This window comes from Coccinella septempunctata, chromosome 4, assembly GCF_907165205.1.
Source record: "Coccinella septempunctata chromosome 4, icCocSept1.1, whole genome shotgun sequence".
NCBI lineage: Eukaryota > Metazoa > Arthropoda > Insecta > Coleoptera > Coccinellidae > Coccinella > Coccinella septempunctata.
The window spans coordinates 9,860,504-9,874,090 of record NC_058192.1 but is presented as its reverse complement, the minus strand read 5'-3'; the positions used below and the strand labels follow the sequence as shown (position 1 = coordinate 9,874,090).

The 13,587-nt window shown below is 37.1% G+C and overlaps 1 protein-coding gene across 5 annotated transcripts in view; it reads left to right on the top strand.

The window, feature by feature from the left end:
- Positions 1-13,182, top strand: part of LOC123310831 (DNA N6-methyl adenine demethylase) — a 54,283-nt gene extending 41,101 nt beyond the window's left edge. For 3 of the 5 annotated variants that reach the window (XM_044894503.1, XM_044894506.1, XM_044894505.1), the window contains 6 exons: positions 3,880-4,065; positions 6,869-6,938; positions 6,984-8,252; positions 8,357-8,496; positions 9,112-9,848; positions 9,904-13,182. In XM_044894503.1, the coding sequence (XP_044750438.1) occupies positions 3,880-4,065; positions 6,869-6,938; positions 6,984-8,252; positions 8,357-8,496; positions 9,112-9,848; positions 9,904-10,975 (3,474 nt within the window). In that variant the 3' untranslated portion in view covers positions 10,976-13,182. The remainder of the gene's footprint in view (positions 1-3,879; positions 4,066-6,868; positions 6,939-6,983; positions 8,253-8,356; positions 8,497-9,111; positions 9,849-9,903) is intronic. The other 2 variants (XM_044894507.1, XM_044894504.1) reach the window with 2 other exon arrangements.
- The last annotated feature ends 405 nt before the right edge of the window (positions 13,183-13,587 follow it).

The window sequence follows — 13,587 nt, the reverse complement described above, 5'->3', positions numbered from 1 at the left end:
GAGATTTAACTAAAAATTACATTTTTTATGGGTTTTCAACAGCCTGTATCTTTTAAACGAAGCCGATTCTGAAAAAATGGTGAGGAAAACAGTGTTTCTCTTGACCTCAGGAATCTACTGTTAAAATATTTGTACGAGTTGAACACTCACCCAGTATATTAAAACAGTAGATCACAGAGTTCAAAAGAAACCATTTTTTCCTTCAGTTTTTTCCCGATTCGACCTAGAATAAGTGTTAACCTATTTCGGGCACAACAATTTAGGGCTGTCATTAAACATTAAATCTTGCACCTTTTGAGAATTCTTATCACTGATAGGATGATTCAGGACAAAGATCATCCCCCAGGACATGTTTCCTTTGTGTTACACTTCACAGCACCAATTAGGTTGTGTTAGCATGACACCCTTCCAAGAATAATTCGGGGATTTTCCCCTAATTTCACTCTGGTTTCCAATATTATGTGGGATAACTCCATGCAAATTGAGTAAGGCCGTCGGATCTTTGATACTGTGGAGGGTTGTCCCTGCATTTTCCGAACAGTCAGAATGCGTGTTTTCCCTCTTTGGGACCGACACATCAGGCCCATCTACTTAGCATTTGATGTTCAACATGGAAAATTGGAGGAAACATTGTGAAAACACGGATCGAATGAGAATAATTGTTTTTCTCTGTTCGTATTGTTTTTGGGTAATTCGACAAGAGAAAAATAATCTGTTCTGGAGCCTGCTTCAATTTTCATCGAAATGGTGAAGCAAAACAGCAATACGAAAGTATACAAGGTGAGTCTTTGACTCGTACAAATATTTCAACATTAGATTCTTGAGGTCAAAAGAAACACTTTTTTCCTTTACCATTTTTTCCGAATAGGCTCGGTTTGAAAGATACAGACTGTTGAAAAACCCTAAAAAAATATTATTTTTTGCTCTATTTCACAAACGGTTTCATCGAATGAAATGGATTTCGGAATACAGTTTTTCATTTATTTGATGAATCTTTTTCGAACACAAGATATTACCCACGTCTTCCAGTTTTCTCATTATGACCATTACGTACCATAAAAATACCAAAAAATCAAAGAACCCAACTCCTGAAACTAAGTTTGACACTACCCAATGAATATTTGAACGTTTTATAAGATAAAAGTATTCTTCATATTTTCTCGTCTAATGCGCAGTTTTTGAATAATTTGATGTTCAAAAATTAAAAAGTATCAGTGAAATTTGAAGAGTACTTTGGCTGCATACAACTCTGTTTAAAAGATTCACAGATGTCTAGTGCCACAGATTTAGCTAGTTATTCTGAAGGTAATTCTGTTTTACCAGGGGTGGCACAGCCCATTATGAAAACTTAAAATCTTTTTACCAGGTCCGAATCAGAAAAAATGGTATAGAAAAAGGTGTTTCTTTTGACCTCAATAATCTTCTGTCAAAATAATTTGTATGAGTCAAAGACTCACCCCGTAGAGCTCAATAAAAAATGTGTTTCCAAAGAAATACGGATTCTAATTCGGAGATTACCGGGGTAGAATTCTATTGGTACTATTTTTCCGTGAATATAACAATCTTTTCTACATTTTCCAATTAATATATGTTATGACACAATTACAACGATAAACATTTATCAGTTTACGAATACTATTACCGATAAGGACTGTCAACCATGTTTATATCGAAATCTAATACGAATGTCGATAAATCCGAACAGTCTATTTGATAATGGAAATAGAACGTTTTGAATGATGACTAACAATCGTACACCTCCGTCATAACTCGTGTCACACCGGTTGTCAGTGTTAAGCACTCGACCTACGTCCTTCCGAAAGCGCTAGCGCGCGCGCAGCACCGCCCGGAAAGCGTGCGAGCCAGAAGGAAACAGAAACAACAGGAGGCGCTTTTTTCCGAATGTTTGGATGGCTGGTTCCGTAAATTAGGTGGAAGGCTGAAAATATTGAACACGTTGGAAATGCTAGTGTGTATTTCTTGAAAATAGTCACGAATCGAGTGTATTCACGCGTTTTCGAATTTTTCTAGGATGTATTGATCTGGCTCAGGTTCCGATCTAGCACCCAATCACTGCCGTTTTTTGTGATCATAAGCCAGAAAGAAGTGTTCATTTGTTGTTGAGTTATTGACAGAAGTGCCATGTATTCACTGCCAATCTACAAATACTTAGAGGAGGTATCTACCATGTTTTGAATGTGGGACATGAGTTACAGTCGATGGCGGCAAAAACAACATTATAACACCTATAAGTTTCATACCAGAATGTTTTGGCACGATTCTATGTTTTACTAGTTCATGGGAATCCAAATTTGATTATTGATTTATCGCGTTGAGTTCTTGGAACATGCGGAACAGGTTTTTATTCGACATGGCCATGATCACATAATTTTTTGCGGACATATGAAATAATTTTATTTTGAACACATCTTTCCATGCTTGTTAGATTTGTTAAAAAATTGAATGTTATGAATCTGAAAGCCAGAATACTTCAACAGCGAGGACAATACGTGTTTTATCAATGTTTTCAGAGATGCGCGGGACATATTATAATGAATTCTCGCGATATGTTGAAATCTGGGGCGAAATTTTTGTTTTTTCTCTGAATGCAACTCTCGAATTTTATCTCAGTAGGTATAGACTTCAATCTTCAGCTGTTCCCTCAGTATTATTGGGCGCAAAAAATTACCATTTTCAAAATTGTCCTTTTCCGAACTTATTTCTTGGGTTTAACATGGTTTTGCCTCAAAAAACGGCATTCTTATCAAGAAACAAAATAAAAAATTAATTATCGAGTTAGTTAGGAGGGTTTCAGATCTGTTCTCAAGGAATATTTTCAATTTCGGATTCACGTGTTGAAAATGAATAGACATTATAGTAAAGACAATTTGATTCTCACGATGAGATGAGGGATGATCAAGAAATCTGCAAGAATCCTTACAGGAATTTTCATTTCCTTCAATCAGTCAACTTTCTGCTTTCATTATATCAAAATTTTTCAACATAAACCATTCAATATTTTCATAATCAATAAAGCACCTCGAGATCGTAAAATCGACATATATAGATCGAATTTAATCCGAGAAATTTTCCAAATGTGAAGTTTTTTACGTTGATGGCAAACCTGAATAATTCTGGAATTATCATTTTAACTCCTGCTAGCTCAATATCTTCTGTAGAATGCGTGCTGAAACTTATTAGCATTCAGGATATGCCAATAAGGAGGTGGTGAAGGATGTAAAATATAACATGAATATGTTTTAAAGATTTTCTCTTCATATTTTGGGCATTCATGTGCCGAGGATATCTACACCCTACATGTGTGAAGCGCTGAAATTGATTTTTACCTCCGAATATGTTCGCAGATTAATTCTTGAAATATTGGAAAAATCTTTCATGTATTTTAAATTCTGTGTGACTGGTGTGAAGCAAGGGGGATGAAACGAGCACAAATAGAAGCATTTTATATAAAATTCGTACAGATTTCTCATGAATATTTATTGCAAAACTCTTAGTAATCGAGAGTTCCGATTCTTTCGTGAACATGTTTTATATTAAAAGGAATATATATAGACACGATTCAAGCAATATTAAAACTTCATTGGAACTAAAAAGATATCTTATTTTCTTCGCAATTTCCTGCTTTCTTTCATTTTGTTATTCAAACGCCATAATTTAGATGGTGAGCAGCAGCAGTATTCTCAAGGGATTTCATTTTCTATAAGCGAACTGATGCTACCTACAAAAATATCCTTTATGAACCCATATTTCTGGTGTGCCTAATTATTAACTCGGATGACTGCCTTTCATGCTTCCGAGCCCTATTGTTATCACCTGTCAGCATCGATTTATCATAATTTGATTGACGTTTTCTTGCAGAGCTACCGTGGTAGAAAGGCGGGAGGTCCAGTCTCCGCGCTGTCTTCGGGGGCTGTTATTCAGTCAGAACCAAATAGTGGCGTGATGCAGAACTCTCAGACCTCTAGACCTAGTCCGCAACCAGCTCAGGCAGTCCACATGCTCAAACCAGATCAGAATATGCCATCCGTACAGCAGCAACCTATGGTAAGTTTCGAGAAATTTTTTGGTGGTCGTAGTTCCTCAATTTTCAACCCTCGAAATGAGTAGATCGTATCCAAGAGTTGGGAGGACGGGTACTCATTTGTATAGCAAATTTTTGTATTTTATGAATTAAGGAAATATCTTTTCGTAGAATAATCGTGCCCTGTCATATGATCTCTTCAAAAAGTGTCTAAATTATCAATTTTTCTTGATCATACGATACAAACAGTATGTACGAAAGTTGAATGTCGCTAGCACTCCAATTATACCTGTTTCTTCAGTAAATCAGAAAAATTTAGGTGAAGTCCAAAATTGTAAAATTTGGTAGTTGTGGATGATCACTTTTTATCTTTAAGGCATTTATTATTATAAGGGAAGTTAATCAGCTAAATAAAAACTATTATCACAGAAATGCGTATACCTAGATCGAAAATTATTTTCATATGTTGCATGATTACAGGCCCACAACTTTTTTCAGTTGCCTGTTGCAGTTCTACAGGGTGTCTGTAAACAAATGCGAAGGACTTAGAGAGATGATTCATCGATGGAAATAAGCAGAGGTAGTTCTTATAAATTTTCTTCGAAATCGACTTCCCTTCCAAGATACAGCCTTTGGAAGGCGATGACGAGTTGACATAATTTTTTTACGGATTCTAAAAACCATTGAGTCATAAAACTATACATAATATCAAGCACTAAGTAGATTTTACTCACACAATTTTTTTATCTCTCATAACTTTATTATGAGGGGTTGAAAATAACAACCCCTTATGATTTTCCTTCTAAAATTGTTTTCGTGGGATAGATTTTCGAAAAATTGAATTCTCTTATGGTTTCCCATTCAATTCTGGAGAAAAAAAGTCTCTTGCAAAATTTCGATAGAGTAGATATTTTTCTCGGAATAAATAAAACTTACTAGCAGTTCTGATCACTGTTCGTCGTGTAAACTTAAAGATTTTAGATGACCTCAAAAATCCATTCTATTTTATGGAACACTTATACGATGAGATGGAATGAACGGTGATCAGAACTGCTTGTAAGTTTTTATTTATTCCGAGAAAAGTATCGACTGTATCGAAATTCAGCAAGAGTCTTTTTCTCCAGAATTGAATGGGAAACCCTAAGAGAATTTTATTTTTCGAAAATCTATCCCACGAAATAAATTTTTGAAGGAAAATCATAAGGGGTTGTTATTTTCAACCCCTAATAATAAAGTTATGTGATCTAAAGAAATTGTGTGAGTACCATCTACTTAGTGCTTACTTTAGTTACTTACTTTAAAACCCGTAAAAAAACTGTCAACTTGTCATCGCCATCCAAAGGCTGTATCTTGGAAAGGAGGTCGATTTCGAAAAAAAATTATGGGAACTACCCCTTGTTATTTTCATCGAGGAATCATCTCCCTAAGTCCATCGCGTTTGTTTACAGACACCTTGTAAATTGAGTTTAGAAATAATCCATATTCTGCAATCACTACCAAAAATTACCTGCACCTTGATTTCCATAAACATCACATCTTGCAATATTTTGATGGCAGATGAACTTACCACCGAAAGTTCAACGCCAAACCACAGACAAACCCCAAATCTGAAACTGAATGAATTATCACGAGAATTTTTCCCATATATCAAATCTTGGAGTCGGAAGACGATGTCCCTGACTAGCCCAACGCCACTCACAACCGCTGCCCTTGTCCCCGTCGAAAAGAGTACTCAACCCCCCATTAATCATCCGAGAAAACCACAACCAAACAAACACACAGTGTATTTATAACAAAGTTGGAAAAACTGATCCTTTATCATCAGCTGGTCCAAGATACGCACGGGGTTATTTATACGAGAAGGGTTTACTGGAGTCACCCCACCGTTGAGATAGGTCAGTTTCCCCTCTTCCCCCTGAGGTATAAAACCTTGTTCAACCTTATTCATTCACTCCTCACCCTCCCTGTGGGCTCAGGTGCAACCCCCAAAACGCGTCCCAGGCAGACGACCACACTCAGTTTTGCTTTGGGGTTGCTTCCGATGTCGCGTTATTAACACTTTATGGAAATCTGACGGAGTCAAGTCACAAGTGATTTTCACACGATTCCTGATCATTTATTCGGTTTACCATCATTCGTAAATGTTCCACCTTATCTAGGAGGTTAAAAATCAAATAATTCGTTTGATTTTTTGTTCAGGTTTTGAAGATGCAGAATTGAACAGTAGTCCATCTTTGTAAATCGTGCAGTTATCGAGAAAAATGATAAATCAGATTTTAATCTGACTTCCTAGTCAAAGTTTATGGTAAAATTATCTATATCTATGATATCTATTCAGATTTTCCTTTGAAGCTTGAATAGGGTTTGATATATTGGAAAATTCTCAACCTACTGAAGAAAAAATTCAAGTAACTTTCAAAAGAGACAGGTGGTGATAAGGTTCGGTATTCTCATGGGATCAACTCATTCAGGTTTTGAAACGTCAGCGAAAGATGTACAATGAAAAATTGCAGTTTTTTGATGACTCAGGGAAATTTTCGAAGGTTATTGTTGATCGAGTTTCAAGTTATGAGCAGAATATTGATATCGAAAGTGGTGTCAATAACCAATTGATGATAACGAATGATATACATTGTTTGTAGTAAACAAAGTGATCAATGAATGCCAGAGTTGTTGGTAATTATCATCATATTTTACTACGAGATAAGGATAACCAATCCTTAATTGATCTCCAATGAAAGGATGCAATATTCAACTTTCATTCTATAGTTTTTATTTCTGCGAATTGATAACACCAACTGCAACTGAGTTAAATTTTTGTTTCAGACTCCTATGCCTTTCTACGCAGACCCGAACAGGTTCGCTACCCCAGTATGGCAAGCAGATCCTGGTCAAGGTAAGCATTCAAGATTTGAACCCCTCTCGGCTCAATTCCAAGTAGAATTTGTTACAGCTTGGACCCAAGGGCAGTTCATCCAACAGATCCCAACGGCAACTCATACGCCGATCGAAGGTTACCAACAGTATTCCAACGGTATTTACCAAACTTCCTACCAGCAGCCAGCGTTCGAAACCAACACGTTTTACACCGGAGCTGTTCAAGTGTTAACTAATCCACGTCCTCCAAGCAATCCGAACCATTCGGTCCAACCTTTGGCCAGACCGAACTCGAATTATTCTCATCATACACCAAGTCCAGTTCCTCAACAACCACCGACCCCTCAGAACTCAAACCAAAGAAACCAGTACCAGGAGTACACGATACAAAACCAGAATTACATTCCTCCAGCCACCACGCCAACTGGAAACGTGGACAGCTCGCAGCAGGGCAACTTATCCAGACCGAGTTCGGTTAACAGCGCTGTAAATGTTCCTACCTCCAATCAGAACTATAGCAGTCAGCAGGGTGGCACAGTTTTCACGTCTGTGAGCAACGATACCTTCAGTCCGAACGCTAATTCCACGTTTGCCAACTCGAATTCGGGAAACGACAAGCCTGGGTATCCACAGGTGAACAGCAATCCGCAGCTAGTTTCACACAACTCTAGTGGGTATCCAGGCAGTGGGATGTTCAGCGGAGAAAGTCTGGATCAGCACATGTGGCAGCAGTCCAACGCCAACAGCAACCAGGTGTGGGAACCCGGACAATCGAACGACAGTGCCAAAGATAAACAACAAACTTACAACCATGAACAAATCCATAAGACTGAAGTTTTGTACAATCACCACGCTCAGAACAGTTCCCACATGAACCAGGAGCCGGAAACCAATCTTCCATCGGACCGGGTCAATCTCAACACGAAAATAAAAACGATGATACTGAACAAGCAGAACAGCGAGGCAGACATGAACGAGAAGAAGAACGAGAACCACAACAACGGTCATTTTTTATGGTATAGCCACCAACGTTACTTCCTGAATCCGAGTAACGCTGGTGGCTCAAATAAATCGGAAAACACCACCAAAGACGAAGCGAAAAAGACCATTTCCCTGAACATTTTCAAGAGTTTGGCGAAGAAGGAGGGCAACAAGTCGCAGATTTTCGGAGATATACTCAAGCAGAAGTCCGGGGTTGGAAAGATATACAAATGTTCGATCATACAGAATGCAGATAAAGCCAAGTTGAAGGCGGAAAACGAGCCTCCTCCTTGTCAATGTCTTCAACCGAACCAAAGTATTCCAGAGCCTGGAGTCTTCTACACTCATCTAGGTATGTTCTTCTACTTCTTGAAACTCTTATAATATCTTTAAGAAATTTGAAGGTTGTGCTGCTGGATATGTACCTATGTCAAAACTCAATGTTGAAATTTTCAGGGTGCGCCGACAATCTGAGGAATTTGAGAAAAGATTTCGAATGCAAAACTGGCGTGAGTGGAAAAGCTATCAGAATCGAGAAGGTCCGATATACTGGAAAAGAAGGCAAAACAAACCAGGGATGTCCTATTGCCAAATGGGTGAGTATTATTCGAAGACATGTTGATGTGAAATTTCTTTCTTCTCCACCATTCCATAGCTGCGTTGTCACTTATGCCCGTTTGCACTGATCAAGGCAGGCTTAAGGTTAAGTCATACTTCTTCCATACTAGGGTAGTTAATAGTTTGGTAAGGAGTTTAAATTTCACTCGAGCTCCATTCTGCCCCCCATCAAAGCTGTTCTTACATCTGCGCAGTCTACAGCTCGCTCTCTAGCTCCAATGAACACTTCAAGATTCCTAGCCCTCCTATAATTTTCTCTTCTAAGACATTCCCTGCGCAGGCTTGTGACGGTGAGGCATTCCCAATCAGATCCAAATACTCTTTTGGATCTTGCAATTCCAATGATTCCTGTAATATTCCTCCAGAATGTTTCCCTTCTTCAAAAACTCTTTCTCCAGAAACTCTTTCCTAGATTACTAAAGTAACTGCTATAGAAATCTGAGAAATAAGTAAGCCTGCACTATGCAAATGAATATCAGTAGGTATATTACTTCAATTCGAGAGAAGCCTTTAGGTTGCCACTGCACCTTAATGAACAGATCTCCGAGAATATTGTTGTAGAAGAAACTCATGGTCCCATTTTTGTCTTTCAGATTCTTCGACGTTCTGGCCAGGATGAGAAATACTTGGTGATTGTGAAGCATCGTCAAGGACATTCTTGCGTATCCGCCTTCATCATTATCTGCATAGTTGTATGGGAAGCAGTATCCAGAAACGCCTCCGACGACCTGTACAACCTCCTCACCGACAAACTCAACAAATTCGGCCTACCAACCAAACGACGCTGTGGCATCAACGACCCAAGGACATGTGCTTGCCAAGGCACAGACCCCAACTCCTGTGGCGCCAGCTTCTCCTTCGGCTGCTCCTGGAGCATGTACTACAACGGCTGCAAGTTCACCAGATCGAAATTCGTCAGGAAATTCAGGCTGAACGTTCAGGCGGAAGAGGAACTTCTCGAGGATCAACTGCAGAAGTTGGCCAGTCACATAACACCGATCTACCGTAACTTGGCGCCGTCGTCCTTCAAAAACCAGACGCAGTACGAGGAAATCGCCTCGGATTGCCGCTTGGGTTACACCAAAGGGCGTCCATTCTCGGGGGTGACAGCTTGCATGGATTTCTGCGCTCACGCTCACAAAGACACTCAAAACATGAACAACGGCTGCACGGCTGTGGTCACATTGACCAAGAAATCAACTTCCAAAACGCCACCAGACGAACAGCTTCACGTTCTACCGATGTATGTTGTTGATGCGACAGATGAATTCGGTTCAACGGAAAACCAACAAAATAAAATAGCGCTTGGAAGTATAGAGGCTCTACACAAGTATGTTCATTGGTATTCTTATGCTGTGCAAATTATGACGATTTATGTTTTATAGGTATAGTTCAGAAATAAGACTGCTGAGCGTTCCTCTAGAGCCTTGCAAAAGAAAAAATAAACGTAAATCAGAAGAAGGCTCCAAAAAAAACGAAACTGCTTCTCCAAAGCACAAAGAGCCTCAAATAAAGCAGGAGGAAATGAGTAAGGGGAATGATTACACTGAGCAAACTCCTCTTTCAAAATTACGAAATACCGAAAGCAACCTCAATTTTAACGGTAATTACAACGCTGTAAACAATGGAATACCTCAATACCATATTAATCCATCTGGATCTTCTGATCCAATGGGACCAAATTATTTGAACAGTAATAGTTCTACCTCAAACCATCCCAAATTCTGGCACAGACAAACGGCCGGTTTTTATAACAATCAGGCGTTCTACCCGAATGGTTTTTACAATTCCTTTTACTCGAATAATTGCAATCAAAACAACCCATATCAGAACAGTTTCAATTCATATGGTTTCGAACAAAACGTACATTCTAGTCATTATTCAAATTATTTGCCATACGGTTCGAATGATGGGAGTGCATTTTCTCACGCCTCGAATACTGGTCAAAATTATTCGGCAGGCTTCTCAGATTTACCGTGTTACAAAGTTATAAACCCTTTCGATGACTTTCAAGGACAGAACGTATTGAACAGTAGCCCTCTCTTACAATCAAAATTACAATTTCAGAAGTTGTACACCGATAACTTGGAATGTTTTCGAGATTCCGAAGTTGGCGGTGTGGCCATAGCATTAGAGCACGGAAGTCTACTTTTCGAATGCGCAAAGCATGAGTTGCATGCAACCACAGCCCTGAAAGAGCCGAATAGATTGTCCCCTACCAGAATATCACTTGTTTTTTATCAGCATAGAAACTTGAACAAGTACAAACATGGCTTGGATGAATATTCAGGAAAAATGAAAACCAAGAATGGAGAAAACGACGTAAAACCATTGGCGATCAAACCCGCCAATGATCTTTTGGTTAGGGCGTACTCTTTGCCCACATTTTCTTGGACGACACTTTTTCCAATGCATCCTTGCATTACAACAGGGCCTTATCAAATCATTAAGAATTGAATTCAATCTATTTTAACTCTTACATTTCCGAAATGAGTGTAGAAATCGCCCAAAACTTTGTAGCTAAATTCTTCAGAGATTGTCGAAGAAATCGACTATGGGTTGTTGTAATAATATGTGTATCTGGTAGTTCTTCACTAATTTCGTCTTAGACCCCCGTTCCCTTTCAAGAAAATTAGTATGCTAAATCTCAATTCCTCATTGATAACTCTCTGTGTAAGAATTCATGTATTTAGTGCCTCTATGATCTCAGTATATAGAAGAAATTCTTTTTGTAAAAAGAAGTACAAAATAGAATTCCATTTTGCATGAGGAAATACACAAGAGAAGATTCTACAAAAACAAAACCAAATAAGTTCTTTGCCAGTCATAGTATTAGTGGTATATATATTTTAAGATCTTCATTGTAAAGTTCGTAATGTTTTTATTATATCTGTTGAATTTGTGTACTGCCATAATTATTCGAATAGTTGAACGTTTTCTATTTTTGTATTTTGCTGATCATTGAATGTATCTGAAGCTCAAAAACCGATTTACTTTCGGAAATTCGGGCAATGGTTATATCGTATGATTTTAGGGCTTCTAAAAGTTTGCCCAATTATTAAATATTTTCATAATATGAGTGCCTATGGTCCAAATTTGCTCAGTGATCAATTCTGAGGTTTATAGTTATTTGAACCGTCGAAATCGAAAGAATGCATTGCATTTCACGCGATTTCAACGAATATATTATAGAAGTAAATAGTTATATCCATTCTACGAATTTCCATTTCATAATAAAGGAGGTGGGTGATAAAACTGCACTATTATTTATTATTTGACATTCAAATTTTCGATATTATTTCTCTCGGAGAAACCTATTTATTTATTAATTTATTAATATGTATATATATTTTTAATTGTATGGGATTTCGTAACGAATGACTCGTTTTCAATACACTGGTCTGTAATTGTTTTTTTTTTCAATTCTATTTATATTCACGTCCAAGCCTTGAGCTTTGTCGGAAATTAGTTGACTAGTAGATTCAATCTTCAATCAATAGGACTTCTCGAACTTGTAGCATGTTGATCTAGTCAAATAATTTCTGTTTTAAATGTGCAAATATTGAGGTATATATTTGGTGAATTTAGGTATTTTACATACATGTTTGCCTTTAAAGTACCTACATATTGGCTTCACGTCGAAGAATATATTTTTAGTAATCAGAATCTGGTAATATACAAAATTTTTGGATTTTTATAAGGAAAACTTTGCAACTGATTGACAAAATTTGAATCACCTAATATTCCACTTTAAGGAGGCGCTACAATTATTTTTTGGGATTCCTCTATAAATTTCGAAATTTTACCGACCTCGTGTGTATTTTGGATAAATTTCGGCATATTATTACAACGTTGTCCATTAGCAAAGTGAATAAGCATAAAGTTTGAAAATCTTGATATTATCCGTTTCGATCAACAGAGATGTATTATAAAAATATCTGTGTTTATCAGTAGAGTGGCCAAGTGTCTGAGAAATATATTTTTTACAGAAAAGAAATATATATTGTTCTTACCATTGCCTAAAATTAATTATTGTATAGTGTTAGTCAGTGAAATTAAACTTGAAATTCAAGTTTGAATTATAAGTATGTTAAAATCAATATCGCGATGCCAAATATTTAAACGTTAAAAATAATTTCGTATGTATCAGAGCGATTCTTCCAGGTTTTGAAAAAATAGTCAATTTCCCAGTTTCTGTAATATTTTGTTCTCATCCTAATTTATTTATTTATTTATTGCTCCAAAGGTTGTTCTTTATTTTTCATGAATAATTCCTTGCAGAAATTGTATCTTTGCCATTCAGTTTTCCTCAAATTTCATGAAAAATAAATTATAACACCGACGTTTTATGAACTGTACAGTTAGTTATAGATCCTTCATAATTTTTGTGAATATTTAGAATTGACAAGCAATTTGTAGTGTAAATATACATTAAGTGGATATTTACAGGGTAATGAAATTTTGAACATTGTTGTCTTAAAATTTAATATTTTCATGTCAAAAGCAATATTTTTCTGACTTCATATCATTGAAAATACATGTAGGTATCCACTTAGTAGGCACCGATTTTTATCAAAATTTAATTAAGGGTAGGTGATAGAATTTTCGTTCGAGACTATGAAGAATATTATGTGTAACGTCTTGTGAATACATTTATATGATAACTGCTTTTTTATTGCCCAATTTCACCAAAATTCCCCTGTCACCCTCTCCCGAAATGGAGTGCATAGAAATTGTTTTCTCGATGAAAAACAAACAGTTGAAAATTCAATAGAGAATTGCATTCTAGAGAGCCTTTGAAAATGAAAAATGGCAAAAAACTAAAAAATTTATTTTGTAAATTTAAATCTGCGATATCTTATACTTACATCCGATCCAATTGAGATCTCCGGTTTTATAATCAGCATTGCCAAGGCTTCCACCCAAGCACAAAAACTTGATTCCGAAAATCTCGATTTTTTGGGTCAAAAATGAGCAAGGGGTTAGACCCCCTTAAAATGACCTTATTACTACTCTGTCTGAAAATCAGGATATTTTATTACTGTCTTAGGATATGTAGTGCATAGAAT